This window comes from Lynx rufus, unplaced genomic scaffold (genome assembly GCF_022079265.1).
Source record: "Lynx rufus isolate CCGP_SWC_20201006 ecotype Redwood Valley unplaced genomic scaffold, mLynRuf1.p SCAF_1, whole genome shotgun sequence".
NCBI classification, from domain to species: Eukaryota; Metazoa; Chordata; class Mammalia; order Carnivora; family Felidae; genus Lynx; species Lynx rufus.
The window spans coordinates 176,715,016-176,733,129 of NW_025814823.1; the positions used below are offsets into that span (position 1 = coordinate 176,715,016).

The following is an 18,114-nucleotide window of genomic DNA, read 5'->3' on the forward strand; positions in this document are numbered from 1 at the left end:
AGAGGGGAAGGAGGCGGGGTGGGGGGGGGTGGGGGGGAAGGCGGCAGCTAATGCGGTGAAAATGGGTGATAACAATTAGACCTTCCTTGGAGAATTATGAGGATCAAATAATATGTGTAGAAAATGCTTAGAACAGGGGCTGACTGTATAGTAAACGGCAAGTGCTTAATGAACGTCAGCCCCTAATGGTTCTCAGTCTCTGGGTTTGTTGGGTAAGGTTTTAGGCAGGCATTCGTTCACTCATCATTCATTCATTCATTCACACCTTTTTTTACCCAATGCCTATTCCTGCAGGCCCTGCCCTCCTGGAGCTTAGGTACTTTTCTGGGTCCCTCAGTACACTGAATGGGAAACTTGGGGCTTGGGAGTCCCGGTCTTTGACTCCAATGTGACTCTTTACCCGTGACTCAGCTTTCCCATCTGTAAAATGGGCAGGCCCATGCCAATTGCATCCTTTGAGATGGTTTAAGTGGCACGGCTTTGCAAACTATGAAAACGCAGACATTTCCCTGAAAGAAGCACTGGAAAGGAGGTTATGACACAGAGAAAGAACTGGAAGCAGTTTTATGCGAGCCAACCCTACAAGGGAAAAATGGGAACAAATGTATCCCTCAGTGGTGGTAGGGAAGTGAGGGAGGGCCCATCCACAGAAGGAAAGATGATGTAGTCGTTAAAAATGACGCTCACAGGTCTGTAGTATGTGGGAAACGCTGATGCCGTAACGTTTGGTTTAAGAGAAATGCAAACAGGACTCGGCGGCTCCACCCCTGGGAGCCTGTTGTCTAGATGCACACATGTCCAGACGTGTGTGCGAGGCTGCTCTGGGCAACTTTATTTGAAACTGTGACGAGTGGAGGCAACCCAGCTGCTTGTCAACAAGGGACTAGTCAATGGAACAGTCCCCTCTGGAATGTGGTGCAGCAGGTACGAGAACTGAGCTAAATCCATGTGTGGGGAGAGGCAGCTCAGAGCAGGGCAGTGACTAAGAGCTTGGGCTCTGGGGCTGCCACTGTCTGTGGTTCCTGGCCTTGCCCCTTACCAGCAGTGGGGCCTCGAGCAAATCCCCTAGCCTTCCTGTGCCTTGGTTTCCTCCTCTATCCTAGGCTTGTGAGGATTTCGAAAATTAAAATAGTACTAGGTGCTAGACACCCTTCTAAGTGCTTTCTACATAGGAATGCACCATCCGAGCATCCCTGTGGGGAAGATAATATTAGCAGACCCATTCTATCCTGGGGGACACTAAGGCACAGAGAGGTTAAGTAACTTGCCTGGGATCGTACAGCTAAGAAACACTGGAGCGTGGATTAGAACCCACAGAGTTTCGATCCAGAGGCCACACCCTTTGGCCATTCCACTGGAGTACGTCTCATCTTAATGCACTAACACAGCCAAAGGATTCAGGACGGAGCCTGGTTTGGAGCAGGAGCAGAATCAATGGCAGCTGTGGTGATCATCTTACTAATATTATGAGTAACATTAAGAATAGCTCCAAGATATTAGCATAAAAAACAAGAAACCCCAGAAAGGTCCCACGCAGTTGGGTCCCAATTACATGAAAAGTAAAAAGAAAAAACAACACCCGCCACCTAAACATGATATGCGTTTGTAGACGGGGGGACAGACACACAAGGCGAGCACCCAAACACAGGGGTGGAGAAGGGGTCCCGGCTGCTAGCAGGGGCTTCCTCTGGGGTGGATGGCACACTAGGGAACACGGACTTCAACTTTTCTCTTTGTATGTTTCTGTATTTTGAAAGTGATTTTTTTTTAAGCCAAAAAAAAAAAATATTCCTGTTATTAGTTAGCAATAAAATATCACTTTTTAGAGCAGGATAGGAGATTGCACACACAGCGTGATCTCAGCCGTGTTTAGAAAGGCGCAGAAAGGAAGGCCAACGGGATGGGATGGCGTCAAATGTCAACTGACGCTGTCACTGGGGGTGGAATTATGGGCGATTTCTTCTCCCTGCTGCTCTGGATTTTCCAAAGGTACAATGATGAACGTGCATTTTTTTTTTTTTTTTTATAATAAAAATCTGTTCTCTTAAAGAACAGCCAGGGTGCGGAGCTCGAGTGTAAGATGCCTGGGTTCGGGTTATGGCCCCACAGAGAGGCAGCGCCCCGCGGGCTAGTGCAGCCCCAAGCTTAAGGTTGCCTGGCCCCTCCTGGGCCACTGCCCGTAGCTGGGACGCAGCCTGGAACCACATCCCTTCCCTCCCCTACCTCACTGGTCCCAGTCCTCTGGCCTGACTAAGAATTTCCTTGTTCCAGAGACACGACCTACTCCTGACTGAGAAGCTGCCAGATGAATTATTTTTCTAAGGGAAAAAGAAAAAATAAAAATAAAACCGACCTATTTCAACAGGTTCCCTGGCTTGGGGCCCACTGTGGATTCAAAATTGTGATGTAATTCTCACCAAAAGCAATAACAGAACTGAATCTCTCCCTATCTCTGCCTGCGGACACACCCAGTGTTCTGTCCTTCAGGAGGAAGGGCGTGGGTGGGAGAAGGGCCTGCATCGGGTTATGTGCCAACCTGGGGCAAAGGGACACTAGACATCCCAGTCCAGGAAGGGACACCCAGTCCACTCAATAAGAAGTCTAGGGACCGGCTCATCAGACCCTCCCGGAAACCTCAGGCAACAGATAGCATTATAAACCCATTTTTATAGATGAGAAAACAAGCTCAGAGAAGTCACACCTCAGCCTGGGTCAGAGTTTTAGTGAGCAAAAGAGGTCCGAGGTCTCCTTGCTTTAAGATGCTTGAGAGGTTATATGACCCTGCCCCCACCGCCCACGGCACCCTACCATGCCGTGGGGGGCTCAAGGGAGGCATGCAGGCAGACCGCCATGTGTCTTTCTGGAAACATTTGTTGGGCTGGGAGCTCCTGGAAGAAGAGCAGTGAGGAGGGAAAGGCACTGAGTTGCAAGCGGCTGTGCTGAGCTCGAAGTGTCGTAGAGGCTCTTGCCAAGATATGGGTAATAACAGCCCGGCCCCCTTGCTATGGAGCAGGATAAACTGTGGTTGTCAGTCACATGCCACAGCTCCCCGTGAAATCCGGCTGAAAACATGGCTACCCTCCAGAGGTAACCCCCGTTAGCCATTTCGAGTACTTTGTATTCTACAAAACCTCCAAATGCAGGCACATTTGATTACATTCCGCACCCCCCCACCCCCAAAAGGAACAAGGAGAACCTTATGCGACCTGCTATTTGCAGCCTGCCCTGTTTGCTGACTTGTCCTGGTTATCTTGTCATCTCTGCACACTCAGCTCTGCCTAACAGAGGGGCCTTGCTGGAGCAGAGGGCTGTTGGGAATACTCACATTCGCAGTGCAAATTGGGTAAACTGATGTTCAGGCTGACGTCAATTTTGCCCCCGCTGTCCTTGTCCGGGTCATCGACATAGAGCTCATTCACGCTAAGGGAGACAAGTACAGAAGCCTTCACTGAGAGGGGGCACCCATCACAGATGCTAGGGACAGCCAGGAGCCATTTCCCTTGGTGACCACCGTTCAACCACCCATCTAGGGGAAGCCTATCTGCTCAGGCACAGGGGAGCAGGGCTCCCATCTTGAGGGCCCCTCCAAACACTGGCCTTACCACTCAGAGCGAGGGGGCTGGGGTGGTGATAACGGGCACGGCTTTTGGCGTTAGACAGATTCAAATTCCAATCCCAGCCCTGCCATTTTCTATGTGAACTCAGCAGAGCCCGTCTTCGAGTGGGATATCACCACCTACCGTTAATGGGGTGGTCTGAACACCTGAGTGAAAAATGGGAGTCTTATTAGGCCGCAGGGCCTGGTACCTCCAGGCATATGGTACCCTAGTCCCTACTCTCTGGAGCCATCTCCCACTCAGCTGGGAAGTGGGGATTCCCTGGGCGCTCACCCTCGATGCTCAGCCCTCACAAAGCCCTGGGGCGAACACCAGGTCCAAGATGCAACTAGACGTGACTAGTTTGTTAGTGTCCTGTGGCTGCAGCATAAATTATCACAAAGCTGATGGCTTAAAACGAGTCACGTTTATTATCACCTTGCACTTCTGGAGGTCCACAGTATAAAACAGGTCTGCGGGGCCGTACTCCTTCTGGAGGCTCTACGGGAGAATCCTTCTAGAGGCTGCCTAAGTTCATAGCCCCTCCTCCACCTTGACACTCAGTAGAACCGCACAGCATCTTCACTCCTCTCTGGCCTCCTAACTCCCTCCTACAGCAGCTCTGGTCATTTCATCTCGCCCACCAGATAACTCAGGGCCATCTCCCCGGCACGAGAGACTCGACACAATCACATGTGTAAAGTTCCTCTGGCCACGTAAGGTCACACGTTCACAGGTTTCAGGTCTTTGTGAAGAGAGACACAGTTTGGGGGCAGGGGGCCCCATGGACAGTCGTGCCACCTTGCTATCTGGGACAAAGGCGCCACAACAGGACCTGTCAGCAACGTGAATTTACTCAACAAATACTTTTCGAGCGCCTGCTACCTGTCAGGCACTAGAGACAGCGGGTAACGCAGTCAGACACGGTCTCTGTCTTCATCAACCTTAGAGACACCACTCGCCTCCTTAAAAAATACCTTCCACCAACTATGATTATTGCTTGGTTGGAAAGCTGTGGGGTGACAAGGGAGGGATAACAGGACAAGTGACCTCTGGGGAGAATGGGCCAGAAGGACTTCTCTGAGGAGATGGGAGCGGAGGCCTGAAGGAGGAGGAGGCTGCTCCAGCAAAGAGGTGGGGGTGGGGGAGGGGAGGATCTTTGGGACAGAGTGTGCAGAGGCCTGGAAGTAGCTATTTTGGGGAACTGAGGAAAGGTCACTGTGGCTGCAGCGTAGAGCGAAGGGAAGTGGGCTGTGTGATGCAGCTGGAGAATGGGCAGGGGCTGTGTCAGGGAGGCCCGGAGGCCCTGGTAAGGCCTTCACACTCCGTCCAGACAGAGTGCAGCCGCATGGTCAGTCTTGCCCTTTAAAAGGCTTTCTCTGCAAGGAAGACTGACCGGAGGGGCCACTGTGCACTGGGGAAACCACACGGAAGGCAAGAGATGGCCTGGATTGGGTGTGTTGTGGGAGGGGGGCGCGGGAGGGAGGGATGCCAGATATGTCAGCTATGGGCCGTGGGGGGCTCAAGGGAGGCATGCAGGCAGACCGCCATGTGTCTTGCTGGAAACATTTGTTGGGCTGGGAGCTCCTGGAAGAAGAGCAGTGAGGAGGGAAAGGCACTGAGTTGCAAACGGCTGTGCTGAGCTCGAAGTGTCGTAGAGGCATCTTTGAAGAGCCGCTGAGTGGACGCCGGGTGGCCGTGTCTGAAGGCCACTTCTGATTCCCAGAGCACTCTCCAAGGGGAGAGGGGACTGAATCTAAAGGCTCGGCCCAGTGGGCAGGTAGGGGGGCAGTGCTTGAAGTGGCTGGGCTGTGGCTACTGAAAGCATTAACTAGGGTCCAGTCCATAGGCTGTAAATAAAGGCTTGCAGCTCTAAGCAATTAGACTCTAAGAAAGCCTTGTACATGGCCACATCTCTGGGAAAGAATGAGTCAGGTCAGGGCAAGGGCATTTTGTTTTCACTCAGAGCCTGTCTTTATGCCCCTAGCACTCAATATGATGTAGCTGGTGCTCAATTAAGAAACAGTGGGGTCCAGGGGCACCTGGGTGGTTCAGTCGGTTAAGCCTCTGACTCTTGGTTTCAGCTTAGGTCATGATCTCACAGTGTGTGGGGTCAAGCCCCACATGGGATGCAGAGATTTCTTGGGATTCTCTCTCCCTCCCTGCCTCTGCCCCTCTCCCCTGCTTGCTTGCTCGCTCTCTCTCTCTCTCTCTCTCTCTCTCAAAATAAATAAATAAACTTAAAAATAGTGGGCTCCAGTCGTGAGATTGAGCCTCACATCAGGCTCGGTGCTGCTTGGGATTCTTTCCCTCCTCTCTCTCTCTGCTCCTCCCCCACTGTGCACATGCACACATTTATGCATTCACACACGCATGCTCTCTCTCTCAAAATTAACAAACTTAAAAAAATATGTAGGAAAAAAAAGAAACAGTGGGCTCAAAAAGTCACCTGGGGCTTGTTTCCTTGCAGGGGTCACAAGGATGCTCCTGAAGAGAGTGACAGATGTGGTTTGGCCTTCAGACTGTTGGGCCTCCAGCCCATGAAGTCAGGAAAATCCCAACTGGGCCTATATGCATTCATGTTATTCCCATCTGATCCTGTGAAAATGTCCTGATCCCCATTTTACAATCAGGAAACTGAGGCTCAGAGAGGTTGAGTGCCCTCTCCAAAGTCACACAGCAGGAAATAGCAGAGCTAAAATCCCACCTAGGTCTGCATTCGGCCTGAGCCCCAGACTTTCTAGGGCTCATGCTGTCTCCCCTCCCTCTCGCCCTCAACATCTAGGATCAAGGGAGGAAATGGGGGAGGAGGGCAGGCCCTCTGAGGCCACACACAGGGTGTGGGGAAGAGAGACAGGGGCTTGTACTTGGCAGGCTCATAGTGTCGGCCCCCACTGGAGAACAAAGAGAACAAATTAGCCAGGGGGAAAGGAGCAAGCAGGACCACAGGAGGGTATGCTGGAGGATGGACATCTCCACAGCCAAAAGGGCTCCTCCTCGGCCTTTAGCGCCCAACTTCTACCCCAGTCTTGATGTGCAACTCCAGAAGGTTGTTGAGTAATGACACTACTGGGTGATTAACAGAATGGTCACCGAGGGAGAGGGAGAGCCCCCGGCTTCCTTTCCCAAACTAGCAAGACTCTTCCTTGTAGCTACTCACCTTTCCCACCTCGGAGGTGGGGCCTCAGCACATCACCGGCGGATTGTGGGATGATGTCATCCCCTGGCAATCCTCTGGAGGTGACCTCAGTGCACAGAGAGGTGAATGCCAGGTGTGGCACCAAGGTGAGCTCACCCTCGAGGCCCCAGGGGGCCTCTCCTAGCCCATGGAGCCCAGGCTCTCCAGTGCCACCTAGCATAAAGGGGCTGAGGTGCTGGGGAGGGGTGGAAAGCCCACTGGCCTGCAGAGCGTAGGCCAGTCTGGTTATGTAAGGCCAGAACTGGCTGTTCCCAGTGCATTCCTGAAGGGCCCCAGGCTGCAAGATAAACGAAGTTCAATCACCTGTGCCGCCTGCCCAAGGAGGCCAAGAGATCCACCTTCGGAATCCAAAGCGGAATGTTCCAGGGCTGCTGGCGTCCTCCTATCCCCAGCCAGCACTGCAAGCCCTCCTTTAGCCTGCCACCCGCAGACACCTGCCAAGGCTAGCTAAACTGGCTGGGGCTGAACTGATTTTAAAAGGTAAATGGACAGCCAGAAATCAGCCCACCTGAAGGGACAATACAAGCTTTTTAGTGGATTTACTGCTATCTGGAGACTCTCGGGCCTGATTCCTCCTGTCACTAGCAAGGGCGATGAGAAGACTCATGGGGCAGTGGCAGATACATGTAGGCTCACCTCCTGCCACTAAGAAGCTGGGGGGGGGGGGTACCTGGAACAAGTTACTTCACCTCTCTGAGCCCCGGTTTCCTTAACTGTAAAACTGGGGAAGTTTTCTATGAAGTTTGAAGACAGTCAAAATTAACCTACGGTAATAAGTCACAATAGTGGTGGTGGCAGGAGGTACTGACTGGGAGGGGGCACGAAGGAACCTTCCAGGCGGCGGAGATGTGTGGTCTTGATGAGGTGATGGTGACACAGGTATGAGCAGAGGCAAGCATTCATCAAGTCTCACCTTTAAGATTTATGCGCTTGGCTATTTGTAAGTTATAGATACGTCTTGAAAAGAAGGAAAGAAAACCAGGAGGGAGGGGAGGGGGAAGAGGAAGAAGGAAGGGAGACAGAACAAAAGAGGGGTCAGGATTCGGGCTGCTTCCCAGGGGTGTGAGCGATAAAGCTGCAGGCTCCCCAGGGCAGGGCGGTGTATGTTCCTCACCAATCTGAGGGCCTGGCTCGGGCCCTTCTTGGTAAAGAGCATAAGGCATCGTGATGCCAGTCCAGACTCTCAGTGTTCAAATCCTAGCCCTACCACCTACGAGCTGACTGACCTTATAATGCAGGGGGTGTTGCCTCTACCAGCCTCGGTTTCCCCACACGTAAAACAGGGGCGGTCACAGGTACGGCACAGTAAGTGTCTGCTGCTTTTACTGTTCTTATAATTATCAGTGTTTACAGAGTTGGTAGCAACAGGCAATCACCTCACAGCACTGTGGCAAGGATTACTGAGGGGCCCACAGCTGGTGCATTACATCGAGAATATGCCGATTATGACCTGCTGAACGAGGGGGCACAAGCCACCCACACAGGGCGGCCAGGTAGCTCCCTCAGCATCCGAGCTCCCACTTTGGGGAAGTGAAACCCACAGGGTCGTTTTGATGGAAGGCACAGTTTCGATACACCCACACAAAGGAAGAAAGAGTCCCGAGATTTATTACTTACAGATCCCAGGAGTGTGTGTGTGTGTGTGTGTGTGTGTGTGTGTGTGTGTGTGTGTGCAGGGAGCCAGGGGAGGGCAGAAGCCAGAGGGAGAGAGAGAACAGGGTAGCAAGCACTTATTCCTTATGATGGGGCAGAGGTCACTAACTCTCCTCCGGCTTCACTCTTCAGTAGCTATTTTGAAAGATGCCCCAGGCAAAATAAAGGCGGGAACTCATGGCGGGCATCCTGAACTCAAGTCCTTATCTTAGTGTCCAGACTCTGTGTGTGAGGAGGGTTATCACACTGTAAAATGCCTAGGCAGCAACTCAGAAAAACAAAGTTCGTTCTCCTCAGAAGCTGCTTTTCTTGTCATAGGGATTAAATGTGTTCATGGACGTAAGGTGCTAGCACAGCCCCTGGTATATTCTAAGGCCCGCATAAAAGGTGGCCCTGCTTATAACGAATCGAAGATGTCCCAGCTCTAAGCAGCTGGCTGGTGCCAGGCACAACGCCGGAGACTTTCACATGTAGTATCTCATGTAATACCCACAGCAGGAAGATGTTTAGTAGGGTCACTGTTCTCTTCTCACAAGGATGAAACCGGGCTCAGAGCAAGACAGATAAAAGACTGGCCAAGATCACATGGCCAGGAAGAGGCAGAGGCAGGATCTGAACCTGGAGCCATGGAAGCCCAGAGCCATGCTCTTTCCACCGAGTTAAGATGGATGGGGCAAGGAATCAATGAAAACCTGAGGGACAAGTGTCCCCCAAGGAGACCTGTGATGCAGGTGTCATCATCTTTCCGATAATCTGCAGGTGCCCATCCCAACTGCACCCATGGCCCAAGTGCCCACAGGGCAAGCAGGTGTAAAGGGTCCATCCCCTTTGTGCCCTACAAGCCTCCCTCTAACACCTCCCCCTGCCATGCCCTGGTGGGTTGCTGCATCTGATCTCCCGACTGACCGGGACGAGGGCTCCCTGAGCCAGGAGCACAGAGCACGAGATCACCACCCCTGCAGAATGAACGGGGGGAGGTACCAATGTGTGCTGATGGAGGAGAGGGGGGCACATTCCAGTCGGGGGACACCAGACAGCGTCAGGGAGTTGGCTGGATTGCGTGGGGGTCAGTAAGCAGTGGCCATGTAGGGAGAGGAAGAGAGGGACTGGGGAGGTACGGGTGGGGGGGAGCGTAGGTGGAATGTAACGAAGGGCCCTGAAATTCTAGGCTGAGGCGTGAGTCTGATGACATCTATGGAAAACAATTTTATTTGCTTTTAGAAGAGCACTTGAATAGTTCAGATTCCTGCCCAAAGTCGCTGACCTCTGTGCTTAATAATTTGATTTAATGGAAACTTACACAGCAGTGAGGCCCACAGCAAGGGCTTGCGGTGGAAGGGGAGGGATGGAAGTTATGCAAGCCATGTCCCCAGGACCTTGTTTTAAATCCCTACCCTCCAGGTATAAGTAAGTGCATCTATTCCCTACCAGGTGGAGGGCCAAAACCACCCCTTCTCGGCCACCAAGTCCTGCCCACACCCTCCTCTCTACAGCTATTGTCCAGTCTGGCCTCCAGGGTCGTCCTGCTCCAAGTTCATCTTCACAAGAGCGGACCTCGCTGCAGCGTGAAGCCGGTCCAGTCGTTCCATGCTCGGACGCCTTCCGGCCTGTCCTTCATGAGACGACCCTGGGTCTCTCACTGGGCCCTAGCTCACAACCCAGGCCTCAGAGTGGGTGACCGGGCTCTGAGGGAGACATCCAGGCATCCTTCCTGGTTGAGCTACCGGCCTCCCCACTGGGGGCCTGCTATGGAGCATCTGAGGACACAGTTCAAGGTAACCACCCAGTTCCCGCTAGGTGGGCAATGGCTTCCTGGAGTTCCAACTGCCTGCTTGGCCACTTCACCCTGGAACGGTGTATCCAAATGTTCAGGTCAACTCTTCTGACCAAAGAGCAGCAGCTCCCATGCCCCTGGGGGCCCAGAATGCTCTGGGCAGAAAAGCGTGGTATGACAGGGCAGGAGTGCAGAGGCTTTGACTGGAGTGGCCCCACCACTTACTAACCTCATTGTGGCTTTCGCCTCCTGGTGCCTCAGTTTTCCCAGCCGTAAAGTGGGGCTAAGACTACCCACAGAACCCACCTCAAGGGGTTCTGTGTTGACGACATGAGACGATCACCGTAAAGTGCGAGCCTAGGTGGCTGCTGGCTGGGCATGTGGTTGCCTAGTATAAATCGCAACTGGAAAGTAGAATACATTGTATCATACTGTAAATTATCAGTGGAGAGTTCCAGCTACTACATTTTCTTCTTACAGATCCTCATCAGGTTAATAAGTAAAAGCAGCCAAGCCTGGGAAGTCATAGACTGGAATGTGTTGCAGCCACGTTCTCTGAGCAAGGCGGGGGAGGGGGCCTGCTCCCCTGAAAATGTGAAGCCACACAGCACCCCCTATGGGGCCACTTTCCCAAGGATAATTAATGGCCTGTCTAAAGCCCAGGTTAGAGTCCAACCACCCAAACAAACAGGCCTCCTTCCCTACCGGGCTGGGCCAGAATAGTGTCTTATGTCACTCACTGATAACCACGGGTCAGGGTTGGCGCAATGTGGATCCCACCAGCAGTGACCTCATTTCCTTGGGATACAATCTCATGATGGGGGGTGTGGGGGGTTGACCCACTGTGGTCACAAACCTGCCAGGGAGGGCCCGACATCCATTACAGAAGACCTGGGACCTTCATGTGTTCCCAAACTGGCAGGCCTTCCCAGGGGTCAGAGAAACTTCTGATAGAAGGAAGACCAGGAGCAATGCTTTTACCTCTGGATTCTTCGCTGAAGTCCTCAGTCCTCACCCATACAGACTCCTTTTGGGCAACTCCTGCACCGTGGTCACACGGCAGCAGGGGGAGAGGGGCGTCAGGGCCACTGCATCATCACAGATGGAGCTTCTGGCCCCTGGGCTACCGACGGGTTTCTCTTCTCATTCCCGCCTCCCTCCCTCCTTCCGGCCACTCACACAGCAAATAGGGAAGAGCTCAGCACGGGCCAGACAAATGGCAAACACACCATGAATGGCCCTCGTAGTCTGATTACCCCACTCACCCCTCATCTTTCTTCCTCTCCAAGGAGGTGCTGGGACCAGAGTGTCCAGGATGCCCCCAGGGGTCAGGAAGGGAAAACCCTGGAACAGGGTAGAAGGCAGAGCGGCGGGAACATACTGTGCTCTTCGGAAAGGAGGGAGCCCTGTCCTGGGTAATGGAACAAGCTGTCCAAGCTCACCTGAGTGGCTCTTCACACAGCAGGTGGCACACGACCTGCTCCAGTCACAACTCACCTGTCGGGGGCCCATTGCCTCACCATGGGCTGAGCTGCCAATGGCTTAATAAGCTGCCCTTCACAATGTCAGCAGGAGGCGAGGGAGGCTGCTCTGAGCTCAAGGGAGGGGACAAGAAAATTAACATTCGTGGAGTGCTTATTACATGCCAGGTGCTGAGGGTGGCCTCACAACCTTTTTAGCATTAGATGGGGAATAAATGTGAAGTGAATAAATGTAGCATGAAGAACTACAGATCCATATTAAAGTGCATCAGGTGTGGCATTAAGTACCTTTCTGGTAAACAACCTTGTTTAAACCTCACAAATATCACACACCTTCTCTGTTTCCTGCTCTGCTTCTTTTTCTTCAGAGTCTTTTTCACTAATTCATGTACGCTCTAGCTTTGCTTGCTTGTTGATGGTCTGTGCTCACTGTTGGCTTTTTCAACTCCTCTGAGCAGGGAACCACTCAGCAAGGAAGGAGGCAGACCTGGTTTCTGACTTCTGGGAGCTCAGGACCAAGAATGAGGCCCATGAATACACAACAGTGTACAGGACCTACCCCAGCTTGGTCCTACCTACTTCATATTCTACTCTCTCCACTTGCTCACTTTGCTCCAGCCACACTAGCTCTTTATCTGCTCTGTACATACACCAGGTAACTCCTGCCTCAGGGCCTTTGCACTTCTCAGTGGCTCTGTCCAGAATATATAAAGTCTCCCTAGTCCCTGGGACACAGCTGGGGCTCCCTCCTTGCTGTCACACATGTACCCCACTCACCTTGCTCAGAACACGAGGGACCTGAACAGCAGCCCCCCCCCACCCCCAGGGAAGGGGGCGCAGCCTGGAGAGACCAGCAGGTACATGGCACACAGTAGCTCTCAAACTCTTGCTGCTGTCCCTGTTTCTAATTCCAACTCAGGTGACCCCTGAGACATCCAGTGGCCCAAATTTACACAGAGCCACCCCCCATTAGGAGCTGAGTGGGGCAAAGAACATTCTCTGACCCCTGCGTGGTCAGGAGGTCATGTCTTAGGAAGCAGACAAGCCTCCCCAGACCTGCAAGCTTTGACTCTAATGCACCCTCTCGTTTGGCCAGCGATACTGAGAGCCAGAGAGTTTGGAAACCTGTCCAGGGTCACACATCAAAGTGGCAATCGAGCAGGGGGACCTGGCCCTGGGTCTCCCAATGCCTCGTCCAGAGCTCTTTCTACCACTCCGTGAGACCCTCTGGGCTCTGGTGCCATCAGGGTTAAAAACAGGATCAGAGGGACAGGGAAGGCAAACTCCACCATACCAGTGTAGGCTACAACCAGAAATTAGTTGGCCAGAGGGTGATGGCAGGAAACAGACAAGACTGAGATGCCTGTGGATTCAGGAGACTGGTGGGCCTTGGGAGCCCCCTCCTAACTATACGACCCTGGGCAAATCCCTTCACCTCTCAGAGCTATCTGAGGATTAAAGGTGGTAACACTTACATAGCTACAACGCCCGTCTTGGGCTAAGCAACTATGTTTTTGGTTTCCTATTGTCTTGTGGCCGAGAGGGAGGCAAAGGAAACCAAGAAATTCCATGAGCAAAAAAGAAAATTCCAGTGTTGAACAGGGGAGTGGGTGGCCAGGGCCCAGCCCCGTGATGACTTTCTGGGTTGTAAACACAGGAACGAAGAGCCTTGGAAGCCCTGAGCCAGTGGCCAAGGCAGGAAGCTCTGGGGTCTGATTCCACCTCAGGGCGGCCGCTGGGCTGTGACTGAATAATTCCAATGGCATTCTGTGTTACACATACCCCACAGCATTTACTAGGTTATCCGGGCAACGGATGATGCTAGAAATTGGGGATCGATTCACAATGCGTCAATCGCTGCCAGGAAGCCCGCACGGATTCCTCACTAAGTGTGGGCCTGAGAACAGGGAAGGGGGCTCAGTTGAGGGGGGCTGGGCTCTGATGTCAGCAACCCCACCCCCCTCGGGTAGGAAGCGGCACCGTTTCTCTGAACTCCTCCAGCTTTAACATCAAATGACCCTATGATGATTCAGAGGGAAAAAAGTCCACTGGCCAAACAAAGGGACAGCAGAGATGGGCAAATGATTCCTGTCATCTGCGGACCCAGGAAGCCCCCCCACAGAACGGAACCTAGATTTTCTCTTCAGCTTCAACAAAGCAATGTTTGCTTTTGCTCTAACTTCAAAACCCTTTTAAGAAACAGAGGAGTGATGGACGCCATGGGCTTGGAAATGAGAGAGTTAGAAGGTTCAGAGGTCTTGCTTCTTTTTAAAGCCCCTGTCTCCTCTCTTCTGGGGTCCCAGAAAGCTCTGGAATGTCCCCTGTGGGGTAATGGAACTTACACTTCTGTCGTTATGAATCCGGTGAGCTCCGAGAGGAAGAGGAAGAGGATGAAGAGGCAGCAGCAGATAGAGACTGGAAGGAACAATACAGAGACACACAATTAAGGGTGGAGGGCACAGGCTGGGGGGTGGGTGGGCTGGCCCCTCCTCCCTCCCTCTCCCCTCCCATTCCCATCCCTCCCCTCTCCACCCCTGGCCTCCAAGGAAAGCTGCTTAGAGGGAGGGGGAAAGAAGCCCCACCAACCGTCCAAAGCCCCTTCTTAGTCTAAGCAGCCCTGCTCCCGGAGGACTTCCTTTGGTACTGATGTGACCTTCCCATAGAGACTGACCCCCTATGTAGGCAGGTCCTCCAGGGGGCCAGACTGACTTCATTCCACAAGAGCATATTAATGCAGAGGTCAGTCAAAAATAGAGGTCGCATGGGGCGCCCGGGTGGCTCAGTGGGTTGAGCGTCTGACTTCGGCTCAGGTCATGATCTCACGGTTTGTGGGTTTGAGCCCCGCACTGGGCTCGCTGCTGTCAGCATAGTACCTGCTTCAGGTCCTCTGTCCCCCCATCTCTCTGCCCCTTTCTCATGCTCTCTCTCTCTCAAAAATAAATAAATAAGCATTAAAAAACACAGAGGCTGCAAACTGGTGGCCCACAAATGCGTTCTGTTCAGCTCCAGTGATGTGTATTTCAAAATCTGGAGTTGACACTGAACAATCTGATTGCACATCAAAGTCCAGAACACTCAGGCCCTGGTTCCCAATGGGGTCTGAGGCTCACCAGTTTGCCCCAGGCCCTACCACCCCCTCTTGACTCCCTGATTCCAAGGCTGAGGCCAATGGTCTGTCGCCATTTATCACCACCCCCAGTGGTACCATCAACGGCGTGCCCATCAGAGGTCCTCATCAGAGGTCAGAAAGTGAGGAGACTGAACACTTGTGTTTCAAGAGAAGGGACAATTCTTTATGGAAGGAATTCTTCTATAAAAGTCTGGAATGTAGAGAGTGGAAGAGAGTTCCAGAGTTGGCCCATGTCACTCATATTTATCTGGTCAACGGCCCCTGCCAGGGTGGAAATCTGTGACCCCTGGGGCCACTCCCAGGGACAATATATAACAAGTGGCCCGGATCTGGCCTTGAACTCCAGCCCCAGCTCCTGATACTCCCCCAACATCTGACCACTCAACCACACTGAGCCACGTGCTGTTCTGTAAATATGTGTCTTACTTCTGTTCCTTTGTTCCTGTGGTTCCTGTCGGGAACGTCCTTCCCATCTTCTCTCCTCCTCCCTCTCCTCCCCCTCCTCCTCGTCATCCTCTCTGTGAAGTGAACTCCTCTCTATGCTCCCAGGCCGAGGTCCAGCTCAAAAGTCTCTCCTGGTAGGAGGCTCTTCATCCCCAGATGTGGAGCTGGTCACTCTTTCCTCTGTTCCCAGCCTCTATTCTCACACTTGCCACATTTTACCGGCTCTTTGTGGCTGTTTCTCTCGCTAAACTGATATCCCTGAAGGCAGAAACTCCACAGCTCCAGTGCCTGGCCTGGGGCTTGGCATACAGGAGGGAATAATAGGCAGGGAATACCCAAGAGCAGAGAGTGAGCATTGAGCACGCCTCACCTGGGCTTATCACAGAGGCATGCAGTGGGCAAGGGTTTGCAAAATATGCCCACTGGTCACCTGCTAAGAGACCCACTGGTCTCTGGCTAAGTTACTTACCTCTCCCTGCCTCAGTTTCCTCATCTGTAAAATGGCAACAGGCCTTATGGAGCTTCTCTGAGAATTTCCACAACAGAGAAACTGGGCTTGTAATAGTACCGGGCGGGTAATAAAGGCTCAAGCATTCGCTCATTATTAGGACTTTCATCAGGGAGTCCTTGGAGGAGTTGGTGATTTGGGGAAGGTGACTGACTGACAAATGGGGTGACCCCTAGTTTCCTGCAAAGAAAAAAAAGTTCCTGGTCCCACTTGCTGATTCTCCTACATTCTTGATGGTTTGCTCCTGGACTGGCTGAGCAACTGTGATAAACACTGAAACCAGTCATTATCTATCTATCTATCTATCTATCTATCTATCTATCTATCTATCCATCTTAAAATGCAAAAAGATGACTTCTAAGTAAAGAAGGAAGGGAACAAATGTTTGCTGGGCCACTACCATGCACCCTGCTGTGGGAGTGTCACCAGCTACCATGTCACCTCACACTCCCGCCTGACGGGGGCACGCACCCTTGCGCAGCAGGTAGAAATGGAGGCTCAGAGAGGAAGAGACTGGCCTGGGAAGGTGGGTGGGCAGACAGGCCTGGATCCTATGAATTCTACAGACAATGCGCTAAGAAAAGAAACCCCAAGATCTAGGACTCCAAGTGAAGAACAAGACAGGGACATCCCCACAGTCCCTACACCTCTAAAACCAGACCCACATATGGGATCCTAGAATGACTCCCCAATTCTTCAAACACTAGAAGAACTATATAGGGCAGTAGTAAAGGGTTTTACTTTTTTTGTTTCTTTTCAGAAGAGGTAACACATGCACGTGATGAGAAAAATCATGCAGCTGCATAAAAAGGTATAGTGTGCCAAGTCCCTTTCTCGCTCCTGACCTGCAGCCCCCTGCCCTAAGGTATCAGTGTTACGGTCTTGTGTCCTTCCACAGCACTGAAACATATACGTACAATTCCTTTCTTTCTCTAAGCCAACTGCAGCATAAGCTATATACATCCTTTTCAACCATGCTTTGCTCACTCAGCAGCCTATGTCTGAAATACATGCCACATCAGTTTACAGGAGTGGCCATGTTTGCTTGCTTGCTTTTGTGGCATAGAAGCTCATTTCAAATGTCTTCTCCAGCTGTTGGAAAAATCCACTGCACTCCTGCAGCCACCAATCCCAACTTCCCGGCTCATATCCTTCCCTTTCTCACCTGCAGACTGCAGCTATGATAACTGATCAAGAATCCCACTACCAGGCAGAACACCCTTCACCTGGAATCTTCCTAAACAGTATCACATAGGACCCATGTTGCAGAGTCGTTTTCATCCCTCTCACACCTCTCTCAAGCCCCAGCAACCCATCGCATGCTGTAATGGACAGGCACAAAGGAGGGAGGCGTTTCTGAAGGTCAATGCTGACTTAGACCCATCCAGGCCTTCTAACTGCCTTCCTTGCCCTAAGCCTGCAAAAGGGCCCCAACGCTCTAACTCTGTCCAGATTGGGGGTGGGGGGGGCAGGGGACAGGGATGGAAGGCTTCCTTCTGAAATATGTGTGCTCTGTTCAAGGTCTGGATGAAGCCTGGTCAACCCAGCAGGTGGACACGATAAATGCCAAGTCTACTCAGCTGAAACCCAAGTGTCCAACAGCCCTGATCATATACCCTCTGTGACTGCTCCCCCTACCATCGTCCCATACTAGGTGGACAGAGACAATGTCTCAGTACTGCTATGGTCACAGGGTCTAGCCTGGCTCAGAGAAGGTACAGAAAAAATACTTGTTGAATGAATGAATGAATGAATGAATGAATGAAAAACACGAGGTATGAAGGCAGGTATGAAGTATTTCAACCAGAAAGGCCATTGTGATACTGAAGGCTTGATGAGGGTTTTCAATCCATGTTTGGGCAAGAAGCTAAGGCTCTCTGACACCACACTTCTTTTGAAACTGACTCAGGCAGTGCACCATAGGAATGTGACCCCTAGAGAATGTGTGTGACTGGGAAACCTGGTGCAGCCAGCAAAGGGGGGCACTGGACCCAAGACCCGAGACCCAAGACTCTGGGAAGTCAAGGAATTTGTTCAAGGCCAAATGGCCACTTCAGTGAAGGAGGCAAAATTCAAACCCTGATCCGTGAGTGTCCAGGGCCCTTTCCTGTTCCTGCAGTTATTAATAGCACGTATCAAGATGTCATGAAATGGTGTGGCTTCGTGTCTGCTGCCCTGGTAGGCCACGTGCTCCTTAAGGACAAAGACGGGAGCCCATTCATCAACATGATCCCGGTACTTGGTATGGGACCTGGCCCCAGGACCTAGTTAATAAATATTTGTTCACTACATGGTAGCTAAGGGCTGGTTTCCCATGCCTCACGCCTTT

At 52.1% G+C, this 18,114-nt stretch overlaps 1 protein-coding gene across 3 annotated transcripts in view; it reads right to left on the reverse strand.

Moving 5' to 3' along the window:
- The window catches only part of ERGIC1 (endoplasmic reticulum-golgi intermediate compartment 1), a 103,673-nt gene that overhangs the window by 34,411 nt on the left and 51,148 nt on the right, over positions 1–18,114 (reverse strand). For all 3 annotated transcript variants that reach the window (XM_047091119.1, XM_047091130.1, XM_047091140.1), the window contains 2 exons: positions 14,046–14,118; positions 3,326–3,420 (listed from right to left, as the gene is read on the reverse strand). In XM_047091119.1, coding sequence (XP_046947075.1) covers positions 3,326–3,420; positions 14,046–14,118 — 168 coding nt within the window. The remainder of the gene's footprint in view (positions 1–3,325; positions 3,421–14,045; positions 14,119–18,114) is intronic.